This window comes from Bos indicus, chromosome X, assembly GCF_029378745.1.
Source record: "Bos indicus isolate NIAB-ARS_2022 breed Sahiwal x Tharparkar chromosome X, NIAB-ARS_B.indTharparkar_mat_pri_1.0, whole genome shotgun sequence".
In the NCBI taxonomy this organism is placed as follows: Eukaryota; Metazoa; Chordata; class Mammalia; order Artiodactyla; family Bovidae; genus Bos; species Bos indicus.
In genome coordinates, this window is record NC_091789.1 from 92,277,564 (window position 1) to 92,305,432 (window position 27,869).

A 27,869-nucleotide genomic window follows, 5' to 3' on the forward strand; every position below is an offset into this window, starting at 1 on the left:
GCTTCTTATGTGTTTGGAAAGAAAGTGGTTTCTTGAAATAGAATCTACTCCCAGTGAAGATGCTGTGAAGATTGTTGAAATGACAACAAAAAGTTTAGTGTATGACATAAAGTTAGTTGATAAACAGTGGCAGAGTTTTAAGAGGATTAACTCATATTTTGAAAGTTCTATTATGAGTAAAATGTGTCAGACAACATCAGATGCTGCAGAGAAGTTGTTCATGAAAGGAAGGGTCAGTGAGGCAAACTTCATTTGTGTCTTATTTTAAGAAATTGCCACAGCCACCCCAACCTTCAGGAACCACCATCCTGATTAGTCAGCACCCATCAACATCAAGGCAAGACCCTCCATCAGCAAAATGATTATGACTCACCAAAGGCCCAGATAAGGGTTAGAATCTTTTAGGAATAAGTGCTATGCCATGCCCAATGTTCAACTCTTTGCTATCCCTTGGATTGTAACCCACAAGACTCCTCTGTCCATGGGGTTTTCCAGGCAGAATACTGGCGTGGGTTGCCATTTACTTCTCCAAGGGATCTTCCTGACCCATTGTCTCTTATATCTCCTGCACTGGCAGGCAGATTCTTTACCTGGGAAACCCTTTAGGAGTAAAGTATTTTCTTTTCTTTTTTTAAATTAATTTATTTTAATTGGAAGATAATTACTTTACAATATCGTGGTGATTTTTGCCACACATCAACATGAATCAGCCACAGGTACACATGTCCCCCCATCATGAACCCCCCTCCCACCTCACTCCCCACCCCATCCCTCTGGGTTGTCCCAGAGCACTGGCTTTCAGTGCCGTGTTTCATGCAATGAATTTGCACTGGTCATCTCTATTACGTATGGTAATGTACATGTTTCAATAATATTCTGTCATATCATCCCACCCGTGCCTTCTCCCACATAGTTCAAAAGTCTGTTCTTTACACTTGTGTCTCTTTTGCTGCCTTGCATATAGGGTCATCATTACCATCTTTCTAAATTCCATATACATGTGTTAATATACTGTATTGGTGTTTTTCTTTCTGACTTACTTCACTCTGTATAATAGGCTCCAGTTTCATCCACCTCATTAGAACTGACTCAAATGCATTATAACTGAGTAGTATTCCATTGTATATATGTACCACAGCTACCGTATCCATTCTTCTGCTGGTGGACATGTAGATTGCTTCTGTGTCCTAGCTATGGAAGATAGAATGGTGAAAATAAATGAAGCAGAGAGGGAAAAAAAGAAAAAAGAATTAAAAGAAATGAGGACAGTCTGAGAGACCTCTGGGACAATGTTAAGTGCCCCGACATTCGAATCATAGGTGTACCAGAAGAAGACAAAAAGAAAGAGCATGAGAAAATACTTGAGGAGATAATAGTTGAAAACTTTGCCAAAATGGGGGAGGAAATAGCCACCCAAGTCCAAGAAACCCAGTCAGTCCCAAACAGGATAAACCCAAGGCAAAACACCCCAAGACCCTTATTAATCGAACTAACAAAAGTTAAACACAAAGAGCAAACATTAAAAGCAGCAGAGGAAAAGCAACAATAACATACAAGGGGAATCCCTGTAAGGATAACAGATGATCTTTCAATAGAAACTGTTCAGGCCAGAAGGGAATGGCAGGACATACTTAAAGTGATGAAAGAGCCTACAAGCAAGATGACTCTACTCAGCAAGGATCTCATTCAGATATGAAGGAGAAATCAAAAGCTTTACAGACAAGCAAAAGCTGAGAGAATTCAGCACCACCAAACCAGCTCTTCAACAAATGCTAAAGTATCTTCTCTAGACAGGAAACACAGAAGAGATTTATTTAAATTAACCCAAAACAACAAAGTAAATGATAATGGGATCATACTTATCAATTATTACCTTAAATGTAAGTAGGTTAAATATTTCAGCCAAAAGACAAAGACTGGCTGAATGGATACAAAAACAAGACCCTTATATATGCTGTCTACAAGAGACCCACCTCAAAACAAGGGACACATACAGACTGAAAGTGAGGGGCTGGAAAAAGATATTTCATGCAAATGGAGACCAAAAGAAAGCCAGAGTAGCAATACTCATATCAGATAAAATAGACTTTGAAATAAAAACCATGTTAAGAGACAAAGAAGGACACTACATAATGATCAAAGGATCAATCCAAGAAGAAGAAATAACAATTATAAATATATGTGCACCCAACATAGGAGCACCTCAATACATAAGCAAATGCTAGCAAGTTTGAAAGGGGAAATTAACAGTAATACAGTAACAGTGGGAGACTTTAATACCCCACTCACACCTATGCATAGATCAACCAAGCAGAAAATTAGCAAGGAAATACAAGCTTTAAATGATACAATGGAGTTAGACCTAATTGATATCTACAGGATATTTCACCCTAAGTCAATGGAATTCACCTTTTTCTCAAGAGTACACAGAACATTTTCCAGGATAGATCAGATCCTGGGCCATAAATATAGCTTTGGTGAATTTTAAAAAATTGAAATAATTTTCAAGCATCTTTTCTGATCACAATGCAGTAAGATTAGATGTCAACTACAGGAAAAAAAAAAACTATAAAAAACACAAACATTTGGAGGCTAAACCACACACCTCTGAATAACCAGCATATCATGGAAAAAATCAAAAAGTAAATCACAATATGCATAGAAACAAATGAAGATGAAAACACGACAATCCAAAACCTGTGGGATTCAGTAAAAGCAGTGCTAAGAGGGAGATTCATAGCAATACAAGCCTACCTCAAGAAACAAGAGAAACCAACTAAACAACCTTTAGGAATAAAGTATTTTTAAGTAATTAATTTACATTGTTTTTAAAGATACAGTGCTGTTGAACACTTAACAGACTACAATATGAATACAGTTATAATAAATGTAACTTTTATAATCACTGGGAAACTGAAAAATGTCTTACTTTATTGCGATATTCACTTTATTTTGGTGATCTTGAATACCCACAGTGTCTCTGAGGAATGCCTGTACTAGTTGTCACATAAGGTGGACTTGAGACTGAACACAAGATTGGTGAGGAAATCCCCCACTTGGATAAGAATTAGGACTAACCATAACACTGTGTTCAGGCAGCTGTCTTTAAACCTGCTTCATGGTACTTGGTATGTAATCATTTTTCCAGTTCCTCCTCATTCAGTTCAGTTCAGTCACTCAGTCAGGTCCAGCTTTTTGCGATCCCATATACTGCCACACTTCCCTGTCCATCACCAACTCCATGAGCTTGCTCAAACTCATGTCCATCAAGTCAGTGTTCTCCTCATTGACTGGCAATAAAGTGAAGGACCATATATTGAACATACAATTTGGTCAACGTTTCCACTACTGATTCCAAAGACTTTACTCAAATCTCCTTAATTTGTCTCTGTTAGTTTTCTATTACTGCTGTAACAAACTGCTATAAAGTCGGTGGCTTAAAACAACAGAAATTTTAAATCTTGTATTTCTGAAGTCCTAAATGGATCTCACTGGGCTAAAGTCAAGATGTTGGCAGGAATGGGTTCCTTTTTTTTTTTTTAATTTTATTTATTTTGTCTGTGCTGGGTCTTCGTTGGTGTGTTGCCTTTTCTCTAGTTGGGGCAACTTGGGGCTACTCTTCGTTGCAGTGTGTGGACTTCTCATTGTGGAGGCTTCTTTTGTTGCAGAGGACAGACTCCAGGTGTGTGGGCTTCTTTAGATGTGGCACATGGGCTCAGTATTTGCGGTTCCCAGGCTCTAGAGCATGGGCTCAGTAGTTGTGGCACATGGGCGTAGTTGCTCTGCAGCATGTGGGATCTTCCCAGATCAGGGATCAAACCTTGTCTCCTGCATTGCAAGCAGATTCTTTACTACTGAGCCACCAGAGAAATGCGGATGGGTTCTTTTCTGAAGGCTCAAGGGAAAAATCAATTTCTCTGCTCTTCTTAGCTTTTAAAGGCCACACATATTCCTTGATATCATTCTCTTCATCTTTAATACCAGCAACAGTCAGTTGGTTCTTCTCATGCTACATCACTCTAAACTTCTCTCCTACCTTACTCCCACACTTTTAAGGACTCTTTACATTACCCCCACCCAGACAGTCCAATCTCCTTGTTTTAAGGTCAGTTGATTAGCAAACTTAGACATCCTGGAATGTGAAGTCAAGTGGGCCTTAGGAAGCATCACTACGAACAAAGCTAGTGGAGGTGATGGAATTCCAGTTGACCTATTTCAAATCCTGAAAGATGATGCTGTGAAAGTGCTGCACTCAATATGCCAGCAGATTTGGAAAACTCAGTAGTGGCCACAGGACTGGAAAAGGTCAGTTTTCATTCCAGTCCCAAAGAAAGGCAATGCTAAAGAATGCGCAAACTACCGCACAGTTGCACTCATCTCACATGCTAGTAAAGTAATACTCAAAATTCTCCAAGCCAAGCTTCAATAGTACGTGAACCATGAACTTCCAGATGTTCAAGCTGGTTTTAGAAAAAGCAGAGGAAACAGAGATCAAATTGACATCATCTGCTGGATCATCAAAAAAGCAAGAGAGTTCCAGAAAAACATTTATTTCTGCTTTACTGACTATGCCAAAGCCTTTGACTGTGTGGATCACTATAAACTTTGGAAAATTCTTCAAGAGATAGGAATACCAAACCACCTGACTTGCCTCCTGAGAAATCTGTATGCAGGTCAGGAAGCAACAGTTAGAACTGGACATGGAACAACAGACTGGTTCCAAATAGGAAAAGGAGTACGTCAAGGCTGTATATTGTCACCCTGCTTATTTAACTTCTGTGCAGAGTACATCATGAGAAACGCTGGGCTGGAGGAAGCAGAAGCTGGAATCAAGATTGCTGGGAGAAATATCAATAACCTCAGATATGCAGATGACACTACCCTTATGGCAGAAAGTGAAGAAGAACTAAAGAGCCTTTTGATGAAAGTAAAAGAGAAGAGTGAAAAAATTGGCTTAAAGCTCAACTTGCAGAAAACTAGGATCATGGCATCCGGATGGTCCCATCACTTCATGGCAAATAGATGGGGAAACAGTGGCAGACTTTATTTTCTTGGTTTCCAGAATCACTGTAGACAGCGACTGCAGCCATGAAATTAAAAGACACTTGCTCCTTTCAAGGAAAGCTATGACAAACCTAGACAGCATATTAAAAAGCAGAGACATTGCTTTCCCAACAGAGGTCCATATAGTCAAAGCTATGGTTTTTCCAGTAGTCATGTACACATGTGAGAGTTGGACCATAAAGAAGGCTGAACGCTGAAGAATTGATTCTTTTGAAATAAGTCAGGCAGAGAAAGAAAATTCCATATGATCTCACTTTATGTGGAACTAAGAAAAACCAAAGACAAACAGCTCAGAGATACAGAGAACAGTTGGTGGTTGCCAGAGGCAAGAGTGGGTGGTGGACAAAAGGTGAAGAAGTCAAAAGTTAACAAACTTTTGATGATATACAGCCTTGTACTCCTTTCCCAATTTTGAATCAGTCTGTTGTTCCATGTCCAGTTCTAACTGTTGCTGCCTAGCCTGCATACAGGTTTCTCAGGAGACAAGTGAGGTGATCTGGTATTCCCATCTCTTTAAGAATTTTCCACAGTTTATTGTCATTCACACAGTCAAAGGCTTTAGTGTACTCAATGAAGCAGAAGTATATGTTTTTCTGGAATTCTCTTGCTTTCTCTATGAGCCAGTGAATGTTGGCAATTTGATATCTGGTTCCTCTGCCTTTTCTAAGACTAGCTTGTGCAACTGGAAGTTCTAGGTTCACATACTGCTAAAGCCTGGCCTGAAGAATTTTGAGCATTATCTTGCTAGCATGTGAAATGAGTGCAACTGTATGGTAGTTTGAACATTCTTTGGCACTGCGCTTCTTTGGGATTGCCCTACTTTTCCAGTCCTGTGGCCACTGCTGAGTTTTCCAAATTTGCTGGCATACTGAGTGCAGCACTTTCACAGCATCATCTTTTAGGATTTGAAATAGCTCAGCTGGAATTCCATCACCTCCACTAGCTTTGTTCATGGCAGTGCTTTCTAAGGCCCACTTGACTTCACACTCCAGGATGTCTGACTCTAGGTGAGTGACCACACGATCATGGTTATCAGGGTCATTAAGACCTTTTTTGTATAGTTCTTCTATGTATTCTTGCCACCTCTTGTGAATGTCTTCTGCTTCTGTTAGGTCCTTACTGTTTTTGTCCTTTATCATACTCATCCTTGCATGAAATGTTCCCTTGATATCTCCAATCTTCTTGAAGAGATATCTAGTCTTTTCCATTCTATTGTTTTCCTCTATTTCTTTGCATTTTTCACTTAAGAAACCCCTCTTATCTCTCCTTGGGAACTCTGCATTCAGTTGAGTATATCTTTCCCTTTCTCCCTTGCCTTTTGCTTTTCTTATCTCCTCAACTATTTGTAAAGTCTCCTTAGACAAACACTTTGCCTTCTTGCATTTTTTTTTTCCCTTTGGGATAGTTTTGGTCACTGACTTCCCTGTTGGCTCAGACAGTAAAGCGTCTGTCTACGATGCGGGAGACCCGGGTTCGATCCCTGGGTTGGGAAGATCCCTTGGAGAAGGAAATGGCAATCCACTCCAGTACTATTGCCTGGAAAATCCCATGGACAGAGGAGCCTGGTAGGCTACAGTCCATGGGGTCGCAAAGAGTCGGACACGACTGAGCGACTTCATGTTCATGTTCACATTTGGCCACTGTCTCCTGTACAGTGTTACAAACCTCTGTCTATTATTCTTCAGACACTCTGTCTGCCAAGTCTAATCCCTTGAATCTATTTATCACCTCCACTGTATAAGGGATTTGACTTAGGTCATACCTGAATGGCCTAATGGTTTTCCCTACTTTCTTCAGTTTAAGCCTGAATTTTGCAATAAGGAGCTGATGATGTGAGCCACAGTCAGCTCCAGGTCTTGTTTTTGTGGACTATATAGAGCTTCTCCATTTTTTGCTGCAAAGAATATAATCAATCTGATTTCAGTATTGACCATCTGGTGATGTCCATGTGTAGAGTCTTCTCTTGTGTTGCTGGAAGAGAGTGTTTGCCATGACCAGTGTGTTCTCTTGAGAAAACTCTGATAGCCTTTGTCCTGCTTCATTTTGTACTCTGCTGGAGTCCAGCTCCAGCAGCCAGGGAATCAGCCTGAAGGGATGAGCGGTGTTGGCAAAGAATGTTGTCGGCAAAGAATGATGTAGCCTCTGATGTAGCCTCTGACTCGAGGTTCGAGGTTCGGGGACTACATGTTTATTTCAAGCATCAGGTCTTCTTTTATACTTTGACAAAAGCATTGGTCAGAGGTTTGACATTTTCAGTTCCCCCTCACCCAGATTATTGTCTCATTGTTGCCCTTCAAACAGAGTTCCTGCTTCAACGATTAGCTCAGAATCATGTTTACTTGTGATTACATTGTAACTCAGGCCACATTCCTCAGTTTATTTCTTATCTTTCTAAATCCTGTTTGCCCCTAGTATCTTAAGTTCACTATCTCCTAAAAAGGCTTCTAGCTATTCTTAATGATTCCTAAACCCTAAGTTCAGCAAACTTCCTTTGCCATAAACATTCTCCTCACAAACAGGTCTCAGATAACAATCCTTCCCGTGGCCTCAAGCTGTGGCCTACGTGCTCATCCTGGAACATGCTTTATAAAAATCCTTGAACAAATGTCAATGGTTACTTTATAGATTATTTTCTGGGCACAACTGCAGAAGGCTTTGTGCTTTCTCATGCTTCTCTCAAGAACAATAAGCACCTTAACATTCTTTCCAGCCAACTCAACTGAAGAAAGGAAAGAGCAAGTCAGAATCACAAAACCTAACTCCTTCATCCCGGGACCGTGCCTGCGGAATGAGGAGAGGGGGTTGGGGCCGTGCCTCCATTTTGTCAGTAATGCCTAACACGGCTCCTGACAGTACTCCAAAGCCAAATTTGCCTGTTACTCCAGGTATCTCTTGACTTCCTACGTTTGCATTCCAACCCCCTGTGATGAAAAAAGACATATTTTTTTTTGGTTTTAGTTCTAGAAGGTCTTGTAGGGCTTCATAGACCCATTCAGCTTCTTCAGCATTAGTGTTTGGGGCATAGACTTGGATTGAATCATTTGCCCTGGAAACGAACTGAGATCTTTCTGTTGTTTTTGAAATTGTACCCAAGTACTGCATTTCAAACTCTTGTTAACTATGAGGGCTACTCCATTTCTTCTAAGGGATTCTTGCCTACAGTAGTAGATGTCATGATTATCTGAATTAAATTCTTCCATTCTGATCCATCTTAGTTCCCTGATTCCTAAAATATCGATGTTCACTCTTGCCATCTCCTGTTTAACCACTTCCAGTTTACCTTGATTCATGGACCTAACATTCCAGGTTCCTATGCAATATTGTTATAGCATCATTCTTTACTTTCACCACCAGATACATCCACAGCCTGCCTCTTCATTCTTTCTGGAGCTGTTTCTCCAGTCTTCCCCAGTAGCAAAGGGGGCTATGGATTTGGGGGGTCTCATCTTCCAGGGTCGCATCTTTTTGCCTCTTTGTACTGTTCATTGGGTTCTCATAGGAAGAATACTGGACTAGTTTTCCATTGCCTCCTCCAGTGGACCACCTATATCAGGTACATAGAGACAAGACTATGATTTTCCCAGTAGTCATGTATGGAAATGAGAATTGAACCATAAAGAAAGCTGAGTGCCGAAGAATTGATGCTTTCAATTTGTGGTGCTGGAGAAGACTCTTTGAGAGTCCCTTGAACTGCAAGGATATCAAACCTGTCAATCCTAAGTGAAAGTGAAAGTGAAGTCGCTCAGTCATGTCCGACTGTTTTCGACCCCGTGGACTGTAGCCTATCAGGCTCCTCTGTCCATGGGATTTTCCAGGCAAGAGTGCTAGAGTGGATTGCCATTTCCTTTTCCAGGGGATCTTCCCAACCCAGGGATCAAACCTGGGTCTCCCACATTGCAGGCAGATGCTTAACCATGCGAGCCACCAGGGAAGCCCCATCCTAAAAGAAATCAACCCTAAATATTCACTGAAGGACTGATGCTGAAGTTCCAATACTGAGGTTGAAGCTCCAATACTTTGGACATCTGATGCAAAGAGCTGACTCATTGGAAAAGACCATGATGCTGGGAAAGATTAAAGACAAAAGGAGAAGGGGGTGACAGAGGATGAGATGACTGGATGGCATCACTGACTCAACATGAGTTTGAGCAGACTCTGGGAGATAGTGAAGGACAGGGAGGCCCGGCGTGCTGCAGTCCATGGGGTGGAAAAGAGTCGGACATGACGTAGCGACTGAACAGACTTATTTCACTTAGCATAATGCTCTCAGGGTACATCCATGTTGTTGCAAATGAAAAGATTTCCTTCTTTTATGGCTAAATAATATTCCATTGTTTTCTTTATCCATTTCTTCATTTATGGATGCTTAGGTTGATTTTATATCTTAGCTATTGTAAATAATACTGTAGGGACTTCCCTAGTGGTCCAGTGGTAAATAATCTTCCTTGCAATTCAGGGGATGCAGGTTTGATCCCTGGTTGGGAAACTAATATCCCACATGCTGCAGAGCAACTAAGCCCATTTGCCACAACTAGAGAGCCCATGCACCACAACTACTGAGCCCAAATGCCTTGAGGAAGATCCTGAATGATGCACCAAAGATCCACATGCTGCAACTAAGACCCAACATAACCAAAATAAATAAAATCCAATCTTTAAAAAAAAATACTGCAATGAACAGGAGAGTGCATATATCTTTTTAAATGAATGTATTCATTTCTTAGGTAGATACACAGAAGTAGAAGTGCTGGATCATATGGTGGTTCTATTTTTAATCTTTGAGGAAGTTTTGTATTGTTTTGCATAATGAAAGTGAAAGTTGCTCAGTCGTGTCTAACTCTTTGCAACTCTGTGGACTGTACTGTAGCCCACCACGCTCCTCTGTCCATGAGGATTCTCCAGGCAAGAATACTGGAGTGCGTTGCCATTTCCTCCAAGGGATCTTCCTGACCCAGGGATCAAACTCAGGTCTCCCACATTGCAGGCACCACCCAGTAAGCCTAATTTTACATTTCTGCTGACAGTGCATGAGTTCCGTTTTTTTCTATATTCTCATTAACACTTGATATTTATTGTCTTCATAATAGCCATTCTAACAGGTGTGAGGTGATAGCTCACTGTGGTTTTGACTTGCATTTCCTGATAATTAGTGATGTTGAGCGTCTTTACATGTACCTCCTGTTGGCCATTTGTGTGTCTTCTTTACAGAAATGTCTATTCGGATCCTCTACTGCTTTTTAATCGTGTTTTTTTTTTTTTTTTTTGCTGTAGAGTTGTATGATTTCTTTACATATTTTGGATGTTGTTGTTGTTGTGTTAGTCACTCAGTCATGTCCCCACTCTTTGCAACCCCATTGACTGTAGTCCACCAGTCTTCTCTGTCCATGGAATTCTCCAGGCAAGAATACTGGAGTGGGTAGCCGTTTCCTTCTCTAGGAGATTTTCCCAACCCAGATATCAAACCTGGGTCTCCTGCATTGCGGGCAGATTCTTTACTATCTGAGTCACCAGGGAAGCCCCACATATTCTGGATATTAACCCCTTATCAGACATAGGCTTTGCAAATATTTTTCCCAGTCAGTAAGCTGTCTTGTCATTTTGCGGAAGGTTTCATTTGCTGTGCATAAACTTTTTAGTTTGGCATATTCCCACGGTTTGTTTTTGTTTTTGTTGCATTTGCTTTTGGTGTCAAATCCAAAAATTCATCTCCAAGACTTACATCAAGGAGCTTACCACCTATGTTTTCATCTAGAAGTTGTATGGTCTCCGGTCTTGTAGTTAAGTCTTTAATCCATTTTTAATTAACTTTTATGGGGGTGTAAGAGAGTGTTCCAGTTTCATTTTGTTGCATGTGGCTGTCCAGCTGTCCCAAACATTTATTGAAGACACTGTCCTTTCCCCCATTTTATATTCTTGGCATCTTTCTTATAAATTAATTGACCGTAAATGTGTGGGTTTATTTCTGGACTTTCTCTTCTGTCCCATTGATCTGTATGTCTGTTTTTATACCACAGTCAAGTTAGTTAACACATCCATCACCACACAGAATTACTTTCTGTGTGTGTGCTTGTGAATTGGTGAGAACACGTAAGTTAATTTTTGTATGGTGTGAGGTGTGAATCATGGTTTGTGTTTTCCTCCAAAACTTATTATAACTATTTGTTCCAGCACCGTTTTTAAAAAAGACTTTCCTTTCCTGCATTGAAACACTTTGGCACGTTAGTCAAAAAACAGTTGTCCATATGTGTGCAAATCTGTTTCTGGACCCTCTATTCTGTTTCATTGATATATGTGTCTATACTTACATCAATACCATTCTGTCTGAATTATTGTAGCTTTATAGTAAGTCTTAATATTACATAGTATAAATCTTCCATGCTAATCCTTGCTTTGTGTATTCTAGTTCCTTTGCATAGCCATATAAACTTTTAATATCTCTGTTTCAGTTTTTAACAAAAAGTTAACAAATAATTGGTTGAAGAAGTAGAAGACAAATGAGTAAAGTGATATAGAATTTAAACAACACTCAATCAAGTTGATTTAAATATTAGAGAACACTGAACCTATCAGTAGCTGAATATACATTCTTTTCTAGGGACACCTGAAACATTCTTCTAGATAGACCATATGTTGAAATCATACAGAGTGTGTTTTCTGACAACTGTGGAATTAAAATTGATCAAACAAAAGGGCATCAAGAGAAAATGCCTATATTTTTAAAGACTAAATGAAAGCAGTAGTACAGGGAACTATGTAAAGTGAGAAAAAAGTGTACATGCTGGACTTCCCTGGTGGTCCAGTGGTTAATAGTTTGCTAGTCAAGGCAGGGGAGCACGTTCAACTGACCCTGTGCTCCACAACTACTGAACCCTTGCTCTAGAGCCTGTGAGACACAACTTCTGAGCCTGTGAACCCCAACCACTGAAGCCTGTGCACTCTATAGCCTGTGCTCTGCAGCAAGAGAAACCACTGCAATGAAAAGCTCTTGCACCACAACGAGAGAGTAGCCCCCACTTTGCCACAACTAGAGAAAGCCCACGCACAGGAACAAAGACCCAGCACAAACATACATGCCTCCTTCAAAAAGCAATAAAACACTAACTTCCCATTAACATGAGGAACTAAATAAGATAAACTTCAAATCCCCTTTTGATCACTTTATTTACTTTATTTATTTATTTTTATTGGAGTATATTTGCTTTGCAGTGTTTTAGTTGCTGCTGTACAGCAAAGTGAATCAGCTATACACACTACTATGTATAAGTAGTTATATACTACTATAGAAAACTAATGAAAATTAATTTTTTAAAATGAAAGACATATACAATGAATGGCAGAAATTTATAAGTACATATTTTTATTCTATACATTACATGTAAGTAGGTATTTAAAAGGCATAGCCTATGGGGTATTATGGTAAAAATCCTAAAAGCATTTTTCTATCTTTCCCCTATCCTCCCATGCTGACCCGGTCACCCTGAATGGGATTGTGTTTAGAGGTGACAGTGTCCTTGGTGTTTGTTTACAGGTGTCAGTGTCCTTTGAGGACGTGACTGTGGACTTCAGCAGGGAGGAGTGGCAGCATCTGGACTCTGCTCAGAGGCGCCTGTACCAAGATGTGATGTTGGAAAACTACAGCCACCTCCTTTCACTGGGTAAGCCCTGTCAGAATGTGAATCTGTGAGGAACCTGTATGGGTAAAGTTTTGTCCGTCCAAGAAAATATGTTAATGTCTTAAACTGCACTGTCTTTGACTGTGACCTTATTTAGAAATAGGATCTTCCCAGAAGTAATCAAGCTAAAACAATGTCATTAGTTGGGCCCTAAACCAATATGACTGGCATTCTTATGAAAAAGAGAAGTGTAGACACAGACAAGCACAAACACTCGAGGGACCGTGCGGAGGCACACAAGGAAAAGATGACCATGTGATTGGAGGGATGCATCTATAGGACAGGAGGTGCCTGAGGCCACCAGAAACCAGGAGAGGCGCATGGAACACATCCCTCCCTAGCACCTTCAACAAGAACATGACCTGGCTGACATCTTGATTTTGGACTTCCGGTCCCCAGAACCACAAGACAAGAAATTCCTGTTGTTCTGAGCCACCCAGTTTGTGGTACTTTGTTACAACAGCCCTAGGAAACTGCAACTTTCTGTACTGGGGAGTGGAGTGATATTATGAGAAACACCTAAAAAAAACATGGAAATGGCTTTGAATTGGGCAGCAAGTAGAGGCTGAAAAGATTTGTAGGGGCTTGATAGAAAAAGTCTAGTCTAGATTGCCTCAAAGAAATTTGTGGTAGAAGTAGGAATGTTAAAGGTGGTTTTGGTGAGATCTCAGATGGTACAGTCCATGGGGTCACAAAGATTCGGATACAAGTGAACACACACACACTGCCAGATGGAAGATAGGCATATGTTGTTGGAAATTGGTATAAAGGTAAATCTTTTTTTTTTTTTTATTTTATTTTATTTTTAAACTTTAACAATATTGTATTAGTTTTGCCCAACATCGAAATGAATCTGCCACAGGTATACCCGTGCTCCCCATCCTGAACCCTCCTCCCTCCTCCCTCCCCATACCCTCCCTCTGGGCCGTCCCAGTGCACCAGCCCCAAGCATCCAGCATCGTGCATCGAACCTGGACTGGCGACTCATCTCATACATGATATTACACGTTTCAATGCCATTCTCCCAAATCTCCCCACCTTCTCCCTCTCCCACAGAGTCCACAAGACTGACCTATATATCAGTGTCTCTTTTGCTGTCTCATACACAGGGTTATTGTTACCATCTTTCTAAATTCCATATATATGCATTAGTATATTGTATTGGTGTTTTTCTTTCTGGCTTACTTCACTCTGTATAATAGGTTCCAGTTTCATCCACCTCATTAGAACTGATTCAAATGTATTCTTTTTAATGGCTGAGTAATACTCCATTGTGTATATGTACCACAGCTTTCTTATCCATTCATCGGCTGATGGGCATCTAGGTTGCTTCCATGTCCTGGCTATTATAAAGGTAAATCTTATAAAGTGGCAAAGAATTTGGCTGAATTTTGTTTTCTTGGGTGGAAAGAACTTGTAAGTGATGAACTGGGATATTTAAGTGAGGAAATTTCTAAGCCAAGTGTTAAAAGCGAGACTTGATTTGTCCTTAATGCTTATAGTAAAATGATAGAGGAAAGAGAGAATTTGAAGAAGGAATTGTTAGTAAAAAGGAACTAGAACATGAAGATTTTGAGAATTTTCAGCCTATCCATATTGTAAAATATGACATGTACTCTGGAAAGGGCACCAAGTGTGTGGCTGGAGAACCAGTTGCTAAAAGGATTAGGCATGTGAGTTGTAGATCCAATCAGCCATCTCAGCAGAAACACTGCCAGCTTGGGATGAACAGGGCAGAGGCAGGAAAAAAGGAAGGAAGGAAGACTGGATTTCTTGGATTCTCCAGCCAGGAAATAGGCTAGTAAAGCTATTTGGCGGTGAATATCTTCTAAGAAAAGCGGTGAATGACCCTCCAAATGGTTCAGAAGCCAGCAGAGCTCTCACTGCCACCACAGGCCCAGAGAGCACAGACTAGGAAGATGCAGGGTGACAAGCTGTCACCTCTTTGCTTCCAGAAGATGAGCCACCTAGTTGATTTCCAGGGCTAAGAGGGCAAGGCCACCACCCAGGGCTGAGGGTGTAAGGTCACCACATAGGATCTGAGGTCACATCTCTTAACAGTGACATGCTCTCTTGAACTCTCTCTTCAGCTCTCCCTTATGATACTTGTTGACTATCAGTTTTGTTCCAGGATTTAGCTTTGGGTCTTCCCTGGTGGCTCAGATGGTAAAGAACCTGCCTGCAATGCAGGAAACCGGCATTCGATCCCTGGGTTGGGAAGATTCCCCTGGAGAAGGGAATGGCTACCAACTCCAGGATTCTTGCCTGGAGAATTCTGTGGACAGAGGAACCTGTCACGTCCATGGAGTCTCAAAGAGCCAGACCCAACTGAGCGACTAACACTTTCACTTCCTTTTATTTAGCCTTACAGCAAGCCCTGGTGGCTCAGTTGTAAAGAATCTGCCTGCCAAGCAGGAGATGCAGACTCGATCCCTGGGTGGGGAAGATCCCCTAGAGTAGGAAATGGCAAACCCACTCCAGTGTTCTTGCCAGGGAAATTCCACGGATAAAGGAGCCTGGTGGGCTACAGTCCATGGGCGCAAAGAGTCAGACATGATTTAGGAACTAAACAACAATATTTAGATTACATGGAGTTTACTGCCCACTTTGGGCACATTCTCAAGCAATTCACCTCTGGGAAGACCCAGTCTCAGTGCTGCAAGGGTGGCTCCTGGCCTCACGCCATCCACAGGCTGAGCCTCCGTCAGAAGAACTTGGGCCCCTTACAAGCAGCACTGGAAGGCAGGTCTACCATTTGCCACATTTTCTATGTCAGTGCTGGCTTCTTCTGTGTTCACTCACCATTACTGAGGGAATCCTTGTTAAGTTTTATTTTCCTCCACTAACTAAAATGCTTAAATTCTGTGAGTAAATTGAGACATTGTAGCAAACCAAAAGTTGTTTCTCAGAAGGAGAGCAGAGGATGGCAGAGCTTAGCTCCAGAATCCTAGGACCTGTGCTGTGATTCGTCTCAGGGGAACTGCCAAAGCCTCCATCCCTGTGTCACTGACACTTCAAGCACCAATGGATCTGATGGGTCATGTGACCCAAGTGGCAGGGTGGCTTGTATGGCGGTCTGGACGTGTCACACAGGGCCTTCTCCTATTCTGATCTCCACTCAAAATGGCAGCTTTTTGAATCACCTGGTAAATAGGCCAGAGTAGCTCATCCAGATGAGGACTGTGTTGCCTCTGATGTCCAAAGAGGCCCTAGGTGTTGGCCCTCTTTTTGCTTATGGAAGAGCCAGATGCAAAACTTATTCTTCAAGAGGTTAGAAGGAGTATCTCAACAAGCCCCCCACCACTGAACCCCTAGAAATCTCACTGAGATAGAAGGCCCCTAAATTTATTTTCAGATTCATTTCCTGTCTCCTGACACACAGATGTCTTATCCATAAGTCTAGAGTAGTTTCTCACTCTTATCCACTAGGTCTAATAAGCATAATATCCATGTAATGGACCAGTGTGGGGTTCCTAGGTGGTGAAGAACCTGCCTGCTAGTGCAGGAGATCTAAGGGACATGGTTTCGATCCCTGGGTTGGGAAGACCCCTGGAGGAGGTCATGGCAACCCACTCCAGTATTCTTACCTGGAGAATCCCATGGACAGAGGAGCTTGGCAGGCTGTAGTCCATGGGGTCTCAAAGAGTTGGACATGACTGAAGCTACTGAGCACATAGACATGTGATGTGATGTCTTGTGGAAGGGAAAATTGCCCAAGAACCCTGCAGGTTAAATTATGACATAGGACTGGAGAGTTGATCTACCTCTGAGGCAGGACAGTGCAGGTTTATAGCTGGCCTTCCCAATGGAAAGAAAACTGCTTTTGCTGGTCTTTACTAACAGTACTGTTTTTAAGAAAGGCATTTGCCAGATAAATATATACATGCCGAGTATCAAAGGATGTGTTCATTTGGTCAAGCAACAAAACTGTATCTGGTATAGCAGCTGCTGTTGGAGACACTACCTGGTTAAGTTCATGATAATCCACTGTCCTTCTCCAAGATCCATCTGTCTTCTGCACAGGCCAAATAGGCATGTTGAATGTAGTGGAATCACCATCCTTGCATCTTTCAAGTCCTTGCTGCTGCTGCTAAGTCGCTTCAGTCATGTCCACCTCTGTGCGACCCCATAGACAGCAGCCCACCAGGCTCCCCCATCCCTGGGATTCTCCAGGCAAGAGTACTGGAGTGGGGTGCCATTGCCTTCTCCATCAAGTCCTTGATGGTAACACCAACCTCAGCAATCCCTCAGGAAAGCAGTACTGCTTTTGGTTTACTGTTTTCCTAGATGGAGACAGTTCTAGTGGCTTCCACTTGGCATTTTCCACCATAAGAGGCTTCACTCCATAGGTCAGGAGACCAATATGAGGACACTGCCAGTTGCTGAGTATTCTAATTATGCATTCCTATACCAGAGAAATAACCACGAGATGGGTTTAGTGATCCACTGAGCTCACTGTGTGTGATTGACCTGAGCTAAAACTCCATTGATCACTTCACTTTTATAAGCCCCAACTCTGTCTGGTGAGCCACAGTAATGTTTTGGATCTTTTGGAATTAGTGTCAGATCAGAGCCAGTGTCCTATCTGGTAATATCTGGAAAGCCTCATTGCTTTTTCCCCAATGCAGAGGTACCCTGGTAAAGGGCTATAGGTCCTTTTAGGAAAAGTTGGGAGAAATATTAGTGGTGTAAATTTTTGGCAGTGTCATGGGTTCATTCCTCCAGGGACCCAGCCTCCCCTTCATTCAGAAGTGTTCATTCTCGGTGTATAAACTGACTCAAGTCTGAGAGTTGATTGAGGAGCTGGGATTCTGTGTTTGGATGTTTCAAGTTAGACTTCTTTTCACTTGACCTAGAACTCTTTTCCTTCTACAGATCAAGTAAGATTTTAGTAAATTGCCCACCTATTTGTTTCCTATGGAAGTCATGATCAACTAGCCAAACTCACAGGTCTCTGTGAATCTTTTTGACAGCACAGAAGGTTTGGTTCATCCCTATGTAATATATATTAAAGACATGTATTTTTTTTTCTATTTGGCAGTAGGATAGCATAAGAGAAAGAAGTTTAAATCTCTACCTGGCCACTTGTTGTATGAATAACTAAGCCACTTACTAGCTGTGTGACTTTGGAATTTTACCTCTCCAAGGCTCAGTTTCCTTGTCTGCTAAGGGGAATAAGAGGAGAGTTGGTTTGAAGATTAAATGGATTAATTCATCTAAAGTGCCCAGGGCAATGTCTGGTACATAGTAAATACTCAATATTCTTTTATTTTTTTGCTCTTAATTTGTTTATATGCATGTCTGTGAGCAGGTGAACCACTCTAAAACAGGTGTTATATTTAATGCTATCCCCCCATTCTCATATAGTGTTAGAAGGATAGAGAGGTATAGACATATAACACATAAATATATGGTTGTGTAGCATAGTTTCTTAAATATCTGAAAACTGTCTTTTGCTAAATGTTCATACACTGTTTCTGTCCTGCTTTTCTTAGACTGTCCTAACTCTGCTGGCTTCAAAGAAGGTTATCTCTTAAATAATGAAACACCAAGATAAAGATATGGGCTTTCCAGGTGGTGCTAGTGGTAAAGAGCCAGCCTTCCAGTGCAGGAGATGTAAGAGACCCAGGGATTTGATCCCTGTGTCGGGAAGATCCCCTGGAGGAGGGCATGGCAACCCACTCCAGTATTCTTGCCTGGAGAGTCCCATGGACAGAAGAGCCTGGTGGGCTACAATCCATGAGGTCGCAAAGGGTTGGACATAACTGAAGTGACCTAGTATACACACACGCAAAGTAAAGGTTTGTTTTGAAAGATGTTTGAACTCTAATGAGTTGTAGAATGAATTAAAACAGTATTATAGAAATTTCTACCCTTATTTGTGAATTGGACTGTTCTGATTACTACTCTGACGCTGTGCTAACCACATCGACCTTGTATTTGGCAATCCAGTGCCTCCATTTGGCCCCTGCCACACCAGGTTTGAACTTCCTTTGTGGCTCAGCTGGTAAACAATCTGCCTGTAATGGGAGAGACCTGGGTTCAATTCTTGGGTTGGGAAGATCCCCTGGAGATGGGAACAGCTACCCATTATAGTATTCTGGCCTGGAGAATTCCATGGACTGTATAGTCCATGGGGTCACAAAGAGTCGGACATGACTGAGCAACTTTCACTTCACTTCATTTCACTTCACTTCACCCCAGGTTCCAATTGCTCTCACTGCATTTAGGTTTTCCAGTTCAGTGGCAGCAGTTCCCACTGAAATTTCTGACCTACAGTGAAGAACAATCATAGATTATCGGGGGCCCCCTCACAAATTTATTTGTCACAGTTGTCATGACTGGTGTGTCTCTGGACCATCCTGGTGTGAGTGAGCAGATGTTTCTTGATAAGTCTACTCTTAACATTCCAATCTCCCTAAGCCTTCAGATGCCTTTCTCTGTAGTACTCCAAAGCAGTCCTAGAATTCCAGCTGCATTTATGTGGGCTGTGATTTGGTTCATGTTCCAGCCAACCAGCCAAATATACTGTTTGTACCCTTCCTAACCCCTCAAGTGGCAAGATGACATTCAGAATCTGCTTAGTGTACACATACTAAAAATTTCAGTCTTATCCAACTTTGTTCCTTCCATTATCCCACACATATCACCCAGATTTCTGTCCTTATAAATTGGACAAATCATGCAGTCATTTTGGAGTATCTCAGATCTTCTCATGGGTCGCACTTTGTATCTTACCCTTTGGGCCTTTGTTGTTGTTTAGTCCCTAAGTCATGTCCAACTCTTTGCAACCCCATGGACTGCAGCATGCCAGGTATCCCTGTCCTTCACTGTCTCCTGGAGTCTGCTCAAACTCATGTCCATTGAGTTGGTGATGCCATCCAACCATCTCGTCCTCCTTCTCCTCCTCCCTCAATATTTCCCAGCATCAGAGTCTTTTCCAGTGAGTCAGCTCTTCGCATCAGGTGGCCTAAGTATAGGAGGTTGAGGAATTCTCCAGGCAAGAATATTGGAGTGGGTAACCCTTCCTTTCTCCAGGGGATCTTCCCAAACCAGGAATTGAACCACAGTCTCCTGCATTGAAGGCAGATTCTTTACCAACTGAGCTATCAGGGAAGCCCATAAATACAAAGAAACATGAAAATAAACGTTGCTCAGTCATGTTCGACTCTTGGCCACCCCATGGACTATACAGTCCATGGAATTCTCCAGGCCAGAATACTGGAGTGGGTAGCCTTTCCTTCTCCAGGGTATCTACCCAACCCAGGGATCGAACCCAGGTCTCCTGCACTGTAGGCAGATTCTTTACCAGCTGAGCCACCAGGGAAGCACAGTGGTGTGACCCAAAACTTTATTCTTGAAGGGTCCAGGCCTGAATTGTATCGCTGTAGTTTTACATTGACTTCAATCACAGGGCATGCGTGTGTGTGTGCTCAGTCACTTCAGTTGTGTCCGACTCTTTGCAGTCCCATGGATTGTAGTCCCCCAGGCTACTCTGTCCATAGAATTTTCAGGCAAGAATACTGGAGTGGGTAGCCATTTCCTCCTCTGGGGGATCTTCCTGACCCAAGGATTGAACCCGTGTCTCCTGTGTCTCCTGCACTGCAGACAGATTCTTTACCCCGAGGCACTGGGGAAGCAATCACAGGGCATGATAGTATGCCTTACGGGATCGCCTGTATTCTAGACATACTCTTCTTTTTAAAAAAATTTTTATTGGATTATAATTGATTTACAATGTTAGTTCCAGGTGTACAGCAAGGTGAATCAGTTATACACATACATATATCCACTCTTTTTTTTAAGATTCTTTTCCCATATAGGCCATTACAGAGTAGTGAGTAGAGTTCTGTGTGCTATACAGTAAGTCCTTATTAGTTATCTATTTTATATGTAGTAGTGTGTATATGTCAATCCCAATCTCTCAATTTATCTCTCCTCCCCTCTTACCGTCTGGTAACCATAAGTTTGTTTTCTACATCCATGACTCTACTTCTGTTTTGTAAATAAGTTCATTTGTATCCTTTTTTTTTTTTTTTTTTAAGATTCCATAAAAATATGGAACACTTCATGAATTTGTGTGTCATCTTTGCTCAGGGGCCATGCTAATCTTCTCTGTATCATTCCAATTTTAATATATGTACTGCTGGGCTTCCCTGGTGGTTTAGATGATAAAGAATCTGCCTGTAATGTGGGAGACCCGGGTTCAATCCCTGGGTCAGAAAGATCCCCTGGAGAAGTGAAAGGCTACCCACTCCAGTATTCTTGCCTGAAGAATTCCATGGACGGAAGAGCCTGGCAGGCTCCAGCCTATGTGATCTCAAAGAGTCAGACATGATTGAGCAGCTTTCACTTCACTTCACTGCTGAAACAAGCACTAAGACATACTCTTCTTTATTTCCATTGTGATATAGCAGGCCACAGTTTCCGCTTGATAGTCAAGATCAACCACCCCAGCCAGCACAGTAACTCCCTTCTTTGCCTGTTGATTCAGAGATGTGAAAAGACCAAGATTTCCGGGTGGCAGACTTATCTTCCAGTTCAATAGAATCAGTGTTGTGTCTCTTGGTAGAAGTATTCCTCCCTTTGGAACTAAGGCATGTGGAACAGCAGAGCATAAGACTGCCAGTACAGGAAACAAAATTTTTGCTAATGGGCCATTAGGAGTGATAGTAAGTGGTGCCATTCCTGGCCCAGGGCTGAGGGGGTGGGGCTACCATCCTGGTGGGCTTGGAGGACAGAACATTGAACCAGTGAGGATTATTGTCAAGCTGTGGCTCAGCTGGTAAAGAATCCGCCTGCAATGCAGGAGACCTGGGTTCGATCCCTGGGTTGGGAAGATCCCTTGGAGAAGGAAAAGGCTACCCACTCCAGTATTCTGGCGTGGAGAATTCCATGGACTGTATAGTCCATGGGGTTGCAGAGTCAGACACGACTGAGTGACTTTCACTTTCACTTAAAATCTAATGGAATTTGCCCTGCTCGGTTTCAGACTTGCTTGAGACCTGCCATACCTTTCTAAATTCTAATTTCTCCCTTTTGGAATGGGAGTATCTATCCTATGCCTGTGACACCACTGTGTTTGGAATATTTTAGAAACAGGTAGTGCGTCTGCTTTCATAGATATGCATGGAGAGGAATTTTGTCCCAGAATGACTTATACTCAAGTCTTACCCATAAGATTTAGATGATTTAGATGCTGAGATCTGAGACCCTGGGTTGATGTTTAGATGAGATTTTAGACCTAAGAGTTGATTGGGGATATTGGGATAGGGTTAATGTATTTTATACATGGGAAAGATGTGAATTTGGGGGGGTCAGGGGACATGCTCTTATTGGTTGAATAGTGACCCCTCAAAAAAAGATATGTCAAAATCTTAACCCCCAGTACCTGAGAATGTGCCTTTATTTGAAAGTAGTATCTTTACAGAAGGGATCAAATTAAAATGAGGTCATTGGAGTGGACCCTAACCTGAGTGGTATCCTTATTAAAAAAAAAAAAAAAAGGAGATTTGGGCACAGAAATAGGCACACATAGAGGAAAGACAGTAAGAAGACACACAGGGAGAAGATAGCCATGGGACTGGATTAAAATACATTTACAAGCCAAGGAACACCAGAGATTTTGGCAGACAGAATAAGCTAGAAGGTGCAAGGAAGGATTCTCCCCTATATCTGCTGGAGTGACCATGACACTGCTAACACCTTGATTTCAGAATTCTAGCCTCTAGAAATATCAGATAATACATTTCTGTTGTTTTAAGTCACCTAGTTTTTGGTACTTTCTCTCTTTCTTTTTTTTTTTTTTAGTTCTACCAGGGTATTGCTACCAACCCATCTCCCTCCACCCTCATGCCTGCATGCTCAGTCATGTAACCCCAAGGACTGCAGTCCACCAGGCTCTGTCCATGTACTTTTCCAGGCAAGAATATTGGAGTGGTTTGCCATTTCCTTCTCCAGGGATTTTTTGGTACTTTCTTAAAGAAGCCCTAGGGAACTAACACAGAACCTCAGTGAGGTGGTTTCCATTCTCAGCTGCTAAGTGCTCTGGGGCATCTGAAATGTGTAATGGTGTCATCCTTGATTTCCCTGAGAGTCTTCACTCCCTTTGCACATTCATGCTTATTACTCTTTTTCCAATGAAATGTGGTTACTTTTCCAAAGAACACATGGAAAGCAATTAGTTGGACCCCATTTTCTATCATTTCCTGTTAACAGGGTATGAAGTTCCCAAACCAGAGGTCATATTCAAGTTGGAGCAAGGAGAGGAGCCTTGGGCACTGAAGGAAAAAACCCTACATCACAGCTGCTCAGGTGAGTGTGATCCTGGCAGAAGGAAGACAATGGAAATACTTAAGACCAATACCTTTAAAGTGCTGTGATTGCTGCCCTTTTTGAAGGTTCAAAACTTTAGAAACTCCTTGGCCTCTGAGGTACCAAACTGCTCTTCCCTGTATTTCCCTTACTGCTTCTTGGCTTAGCTTCCCTCCAGGAGAATTGCTACAGTATCTATACTCTAGATCATATGCCAGACTTCCTTACTATGGATCTGGCTTTCTTGGATGTTTTCTCCTCCCATTACATTTTTATGCTTTAGTACTGAAACCCCACTCCCAAGGTCTTAGATCCTTATTGTATACATTCAGGTTTTAATGGATTTGCCTTCTTTGGAGATCAGTTGGTTGCCTCACTCCTGTTCTACCTGGTTCCCTTTCAGCTTCTTCTCCCTCTTGTTTTCATCTTCTCACTCTAAGATATCAACAAACTGTCATCTACAACCAGCCCCACCTCCTTTTCTCTTTGTAGATATTGCTTTCAGATTCCTCACTTCTCTTCACCTCCCCTAATCTCCATGCCTGCCTTCCATCTTCTCACTTTATGATCCCTGTCACCTAGCATTTTCTCTTTTAAAATCAAATTTATTAAGATATAATTTACATACCATAATAAGTATCCATTTTAAGTGTACAGTTTGGTGAGTTTTGACAAAGGTACACACTGTTATAAGCACCACCCCAGTCGTGATACATTCCATCACACAAAAATGCACCTTCATGCCCCTTGTAGTTAACACTCTACATGACTTTGGCCCCAAGCAACCACTGAGTTACTTTTTGTCATTATAGACTAGATTTGCCTTTATTACTGTTGCATATAAATGGAATCATTCTGTATGTACCTTTTTGGGTCTGGCTTTATTTGTTCAGCCTAATGATTTTGCAATTCATTCATGTTATTGAGTATATCACTTAGTTTGTTTCTTTTAAATAGTGGATACTATTCCATGGTATGACTATTAAATAGTTCCTTTTAAATAGTGAATACTGTTCCGTTATAATTTTTTTTTATCTCTATGCCTGTTAATGACAAGTGGTCATTATTTGGTTATTATGACTACAGTTGCAGTAAACATTCTGATTTGTCTTTGTGTGAGCATATGTCTACATTTTTCTTGGGTAAATGCCTGGGATTAGCGTTGCTCTGCAGATGGTGACCGCAGCCATGAAATTAAAAGACGCTTACTCCTTGAAAGGAAAGTTATGACCAACCTAGATAGCATATTCAAAAGCAGAGACATTATTTTGCCAAAAAAGGTCCGTCTAGTCAAGGCTATGGTTTTTCCAGTAGTCATGTATGGATGTAAGAGTTGGACTGTGAAGAAAGCTGAGCGCCGAAGAATTGATGCTTTTGAACTGTGGTGTTGGAGAAGTTGAGAGTCCGTTGGACTGCAAGGAGATCCAACCAGTCCGTTCTAAAGGAGACCCAGCCCTGGGTGTTCTTTGGAAGGAATGATGCTAAATCTGAAACTCCAGTACTTTGGCCACCTCATGCGAAGTGTTGACTCATTGGAAGACTCTGATGCTGGGAGGGATTGGGGACAGGAGGAAAAGGGGACAACAGAGGATGAGATAGCTGGATGGAATCACCAACTCAATGGACGTAAGTTTGAGTGAACTCCAGGAGTCGGTGATGGACAGGGAGGCCTGGCATGCTGCGATTCATGGGGTCGCAAAGAGTCAGACACAACTGAGCGACTGAACTGAACTGAACTGAACCATTATCTTCATTACCTCCACCATAGTTTGGCCCCAGATAAATAGCAGGGAGGGAACACAGCTGCACCCTTCAACAGAAATTGGATTAAAGATTTACTGAGCATGGCCTCACCCATCAGTGTTTGCTCACCTTTCTTATAATTTCATATAATTGCCAAACTGTCTTCCAAAATGGCTTTACATTCCCAACAGCAATACATGAGAAATTCTGTTGCCCCAAATCCTTGCCTATACTTGTTATCATCAGTCTCTTTAAACTTTGCTATTAGAATGGATATGTAATGGTATGTTATGAATGTAAGCAGCATTTCTCTGATGAGTAATAATGTTAAATACCTTCATGTGCTTATTATCATTTGTACATTTTTTTGTGAAGTGTCTATTGAAATATCTTTCCTATGGGGGGGGTTGTTTGTCTTCTTATTGAGGTATAAGAGTTTTTTATATTTGCTCGATACAATTTCTAAGCCAGATATATGTACTGCCAATATTTTGTTGTAATGTGTATCTTACAGTTTTAGTCTTACTGGTGCCTATCAAAGGAAAAATATTTTAATTTTTATGGAGCCTAATTTATCATCTTTAAAAAAGTTTTAGTATTTTTTGTGATCTATTTAATAAATCTTGGCTTACTGCAAGGTTCTTGCTTCTTGGAAGAAAAGCTATGACGAACCTAGACAGCATATTAAAAAGCAGAGACATTATTTTGCCAACAAAGGTCCATATACTCAAAGCTATGGTTTTTCCAGTAGTTATGTATAGATTTGAGAGTTGGACCATAAAGAAGGCTGAGTGCCATGCTGCTTTAAAAAAAAAAAAAAAAAAAAAAACAGTAAAATGTTTATTTTCTTAGAAAAAAAAAAAAGTGGGCAAGAGGGATTCAAAAGATTGTGATCACACTTCGTCTGCATCTGAGCAAAACTGATGTTGCAAGCTTGATCTTTGATTAAGAGACCCAGGAAATGAAACCACCTGCTGCTCCCTCCTATGTCACTTCCAGGAGTCATGTCATGACATGCTTTGAATTGATAGTAGCGTCTCTACTTCTTCATAGCAGAGAAACTAGGCTTGCCATAGCAACCATCCCATCTCCAAAGTGCAACACTGCCAGTGAGAAACAAGGCTCTGGACTACTGGGGGAGGCAGGGAGGAGGGAGCGAGGAAGGAGGCGCTTGTCTTAGAAGCAGAACCAGTCTAGAACAGAAGTTGGATATCTGAGTTCACCACTACTTCATCTTTTAGAAAAAATAGGTTGGAGAGCATCTGTAAAACCAACAGTATCTTCAAGGTGAAATTGCAGAATTTTGCTGCAGACCTGGACACAGAGAAGTGAAAAGTTGCAATAAGTTTTAACTAGCAGCAACAAAGAAATTTCGATAACAGTTTTTGTTTGTTTTTAGCAATATTCCTTTGCAAGTTCATTAAGAAACACTGTAAGTTAATGCAGCATACGATATGGAATGATCTTCTTTTGCTATAGTGCTGTTTGCTGAAGAGAACCGACCTTTGCAAAGATTTCAACTAGGGTGTAACCTATTTACACAGTAGTAGCTCCCGGTTTCAGAGAAGGCAATGGCACCCCACTCCAGTACTTTTGCCTAGAAAATCCCATGGACGGAGGAGCCGGGTAGGCTGCAGTCCTTGGGGTCGCTAGAGTTGGACACGACTGAGCGACTTCACTTTCACTTTTCACTTTCATGCATTGGAGAAGGAAATGGCAACCGACTCCAGCGTTCTTGCCTGGAGAATCCCAGGGACGGAGAAACCAGGTGGGCTGCCGTCTGTGGGGTCGCACAGAGTCGGACACGACTGAAGCGACTTAGCAGCAGCAGCAGCAGCTCCCGGTTTGAGTGGTAGGATTGGTGCTATGTGATACCTTCTTCTTCTGAACAGTAATCTCGACCCTTTTCAATTTTTTCATCCAGCATTCTGAAGAATTCTTGTTGGCTTTCAGAAATGTGCATGTTTGCTCTGGGTTGATGAACTAATCCTGAAATCTCTTTATTAGTTTTAAGTCTTACATTTGAACTGGCACTTTTTCCCAAGTTTTCTTGGTTCCTGGCTGCTATTTTCTGCTCCTCTTCTGCCCCATTTTTCATGTATTTGACCTCTTCCACCGGTTTGATCCTATACTCATCGCCAAACACATCTCCATTCTGGTAGTTCTTCCCTTTCTGGGCTTCCTCTTCGTTTTGAACAGTGGCAACATGCTTGGTGGAGGCACAGCGCATAGTCTCATTCGGTCAGCTTCAGCTGGGCTGAACTGCAAATCATCTCTACAGACACAGGGACATTTTTTTTTCCCTTTAGACACAGGGAAAATCCACCTTCTTGCTGAGTCGGTCAAGATGGGTGCACCTTGGGCGCTAGCGGGGGTGCTGAAGGTGGCAAGCCTCCGGCCCCGGTCCTCCTCTCGGGTTTTCTTCCTCCCTCCTTCTTGTCTTCCTTCCTCTTCCTCCCCACGGTGAGTCCGGGTCTCCCCCTCCTCCCCGAGGCCGGGGGTAAGAGCCCCGAAGCACCTGAAGCCCGGCCCAGGTGCGTGCGTGCACGTCCTTACCCCGGCCCCCCGGGAGTGGGCAGGGAGCCAGCGGGGGCTGGCGGCGAGCGAGTGAGGGAGGGGGACGGAGGGAGAGGACCTCCTCGCCCCTCCATGATGCTTTTGAACTGTGATGTTGAAGAAGACTCTTGAGAGTCCTTTGGACTGCAAGGAAATCAAACCAGTCAATCCTAAAGGAAATCAATCCTAAAGGAAATCAATCCTATATATTCATTGGAAGGACTGATGCTGAAGCTGAAGCTCCAATACTTTGGCCACCTGATGGGAAGAGCTGACTCATTAGAAAAGACCCTGATACTGGGAAAGATTGAAGGCAGGAGAAGGGGATGACAGAGGACAAGATGATTGGATGGCATCACCCACTCAATGGATATGAATTTGAGCAAGCTCCAGGAGATGGTAAAGGACAGGGAAGCCTGGCGTGCTGCAGTCCCTGGGGTCACAGAGTCTAACATGACTGAGCAACTGAACAACAACATTGCAAGGTCACAAAGATATTCTCATATTTTCTTCTATACA

At 42.0% G+C, this 27,869-nt stretch overlaps 1 protein-coding gene, 1 non-coding gene and 1 pseudogene across 5 annotated transcripts in view; 1 reads left to right on the forward strand and 2 right to left on the reverse strand.

Moving 5' to 3' along the window:
• The window catches only part of LOC109554881 (zinc finger protein 81), a 134,611-nt gene that overhangs the window by 64,292 nt on the left and 42,450 nt on the right, over nucleotides 1-27,869 (forward strand). For 3 of the 4 annotated variants that reach the window (XM_070784226.1, XM_070784225.1, XM_070784228.1), the window contains exons 3-4: nucleotides 12,593-12,719; nucleotides 22,956-23,051. In XM_070784226.1, coding sequence (XP_070640327.1) covers nucleotides 12,593-12,719; nucleotides 22,956-23,051 — 223 coding nt within the window. Of the gene's footprint in view, nucleotides 1-797; nucleotides 10,059-12,592; nucleotides 12,720-22,955; nucleotides 23,052-27,869 lie in introns of those variants that run through there. The other variant, XM_070784227.1, reaches the window with a different exon arrangement.
• LOC139181857 (U6 spliceosomal RNA) lies at nucleotides 20,790-20,893 on the reverse strand. The gene has a single exon (XR_011565585.1). It is a non-coding gene; the product is annotated as a U6 spliceosomal RNA (small nuclear RNA).
• On the reverse strand, nucleotides 26,640-27,073 carry LOC109555037 (uncharacterized protein C1orf21 pseudogene; annotated as a pseudogene).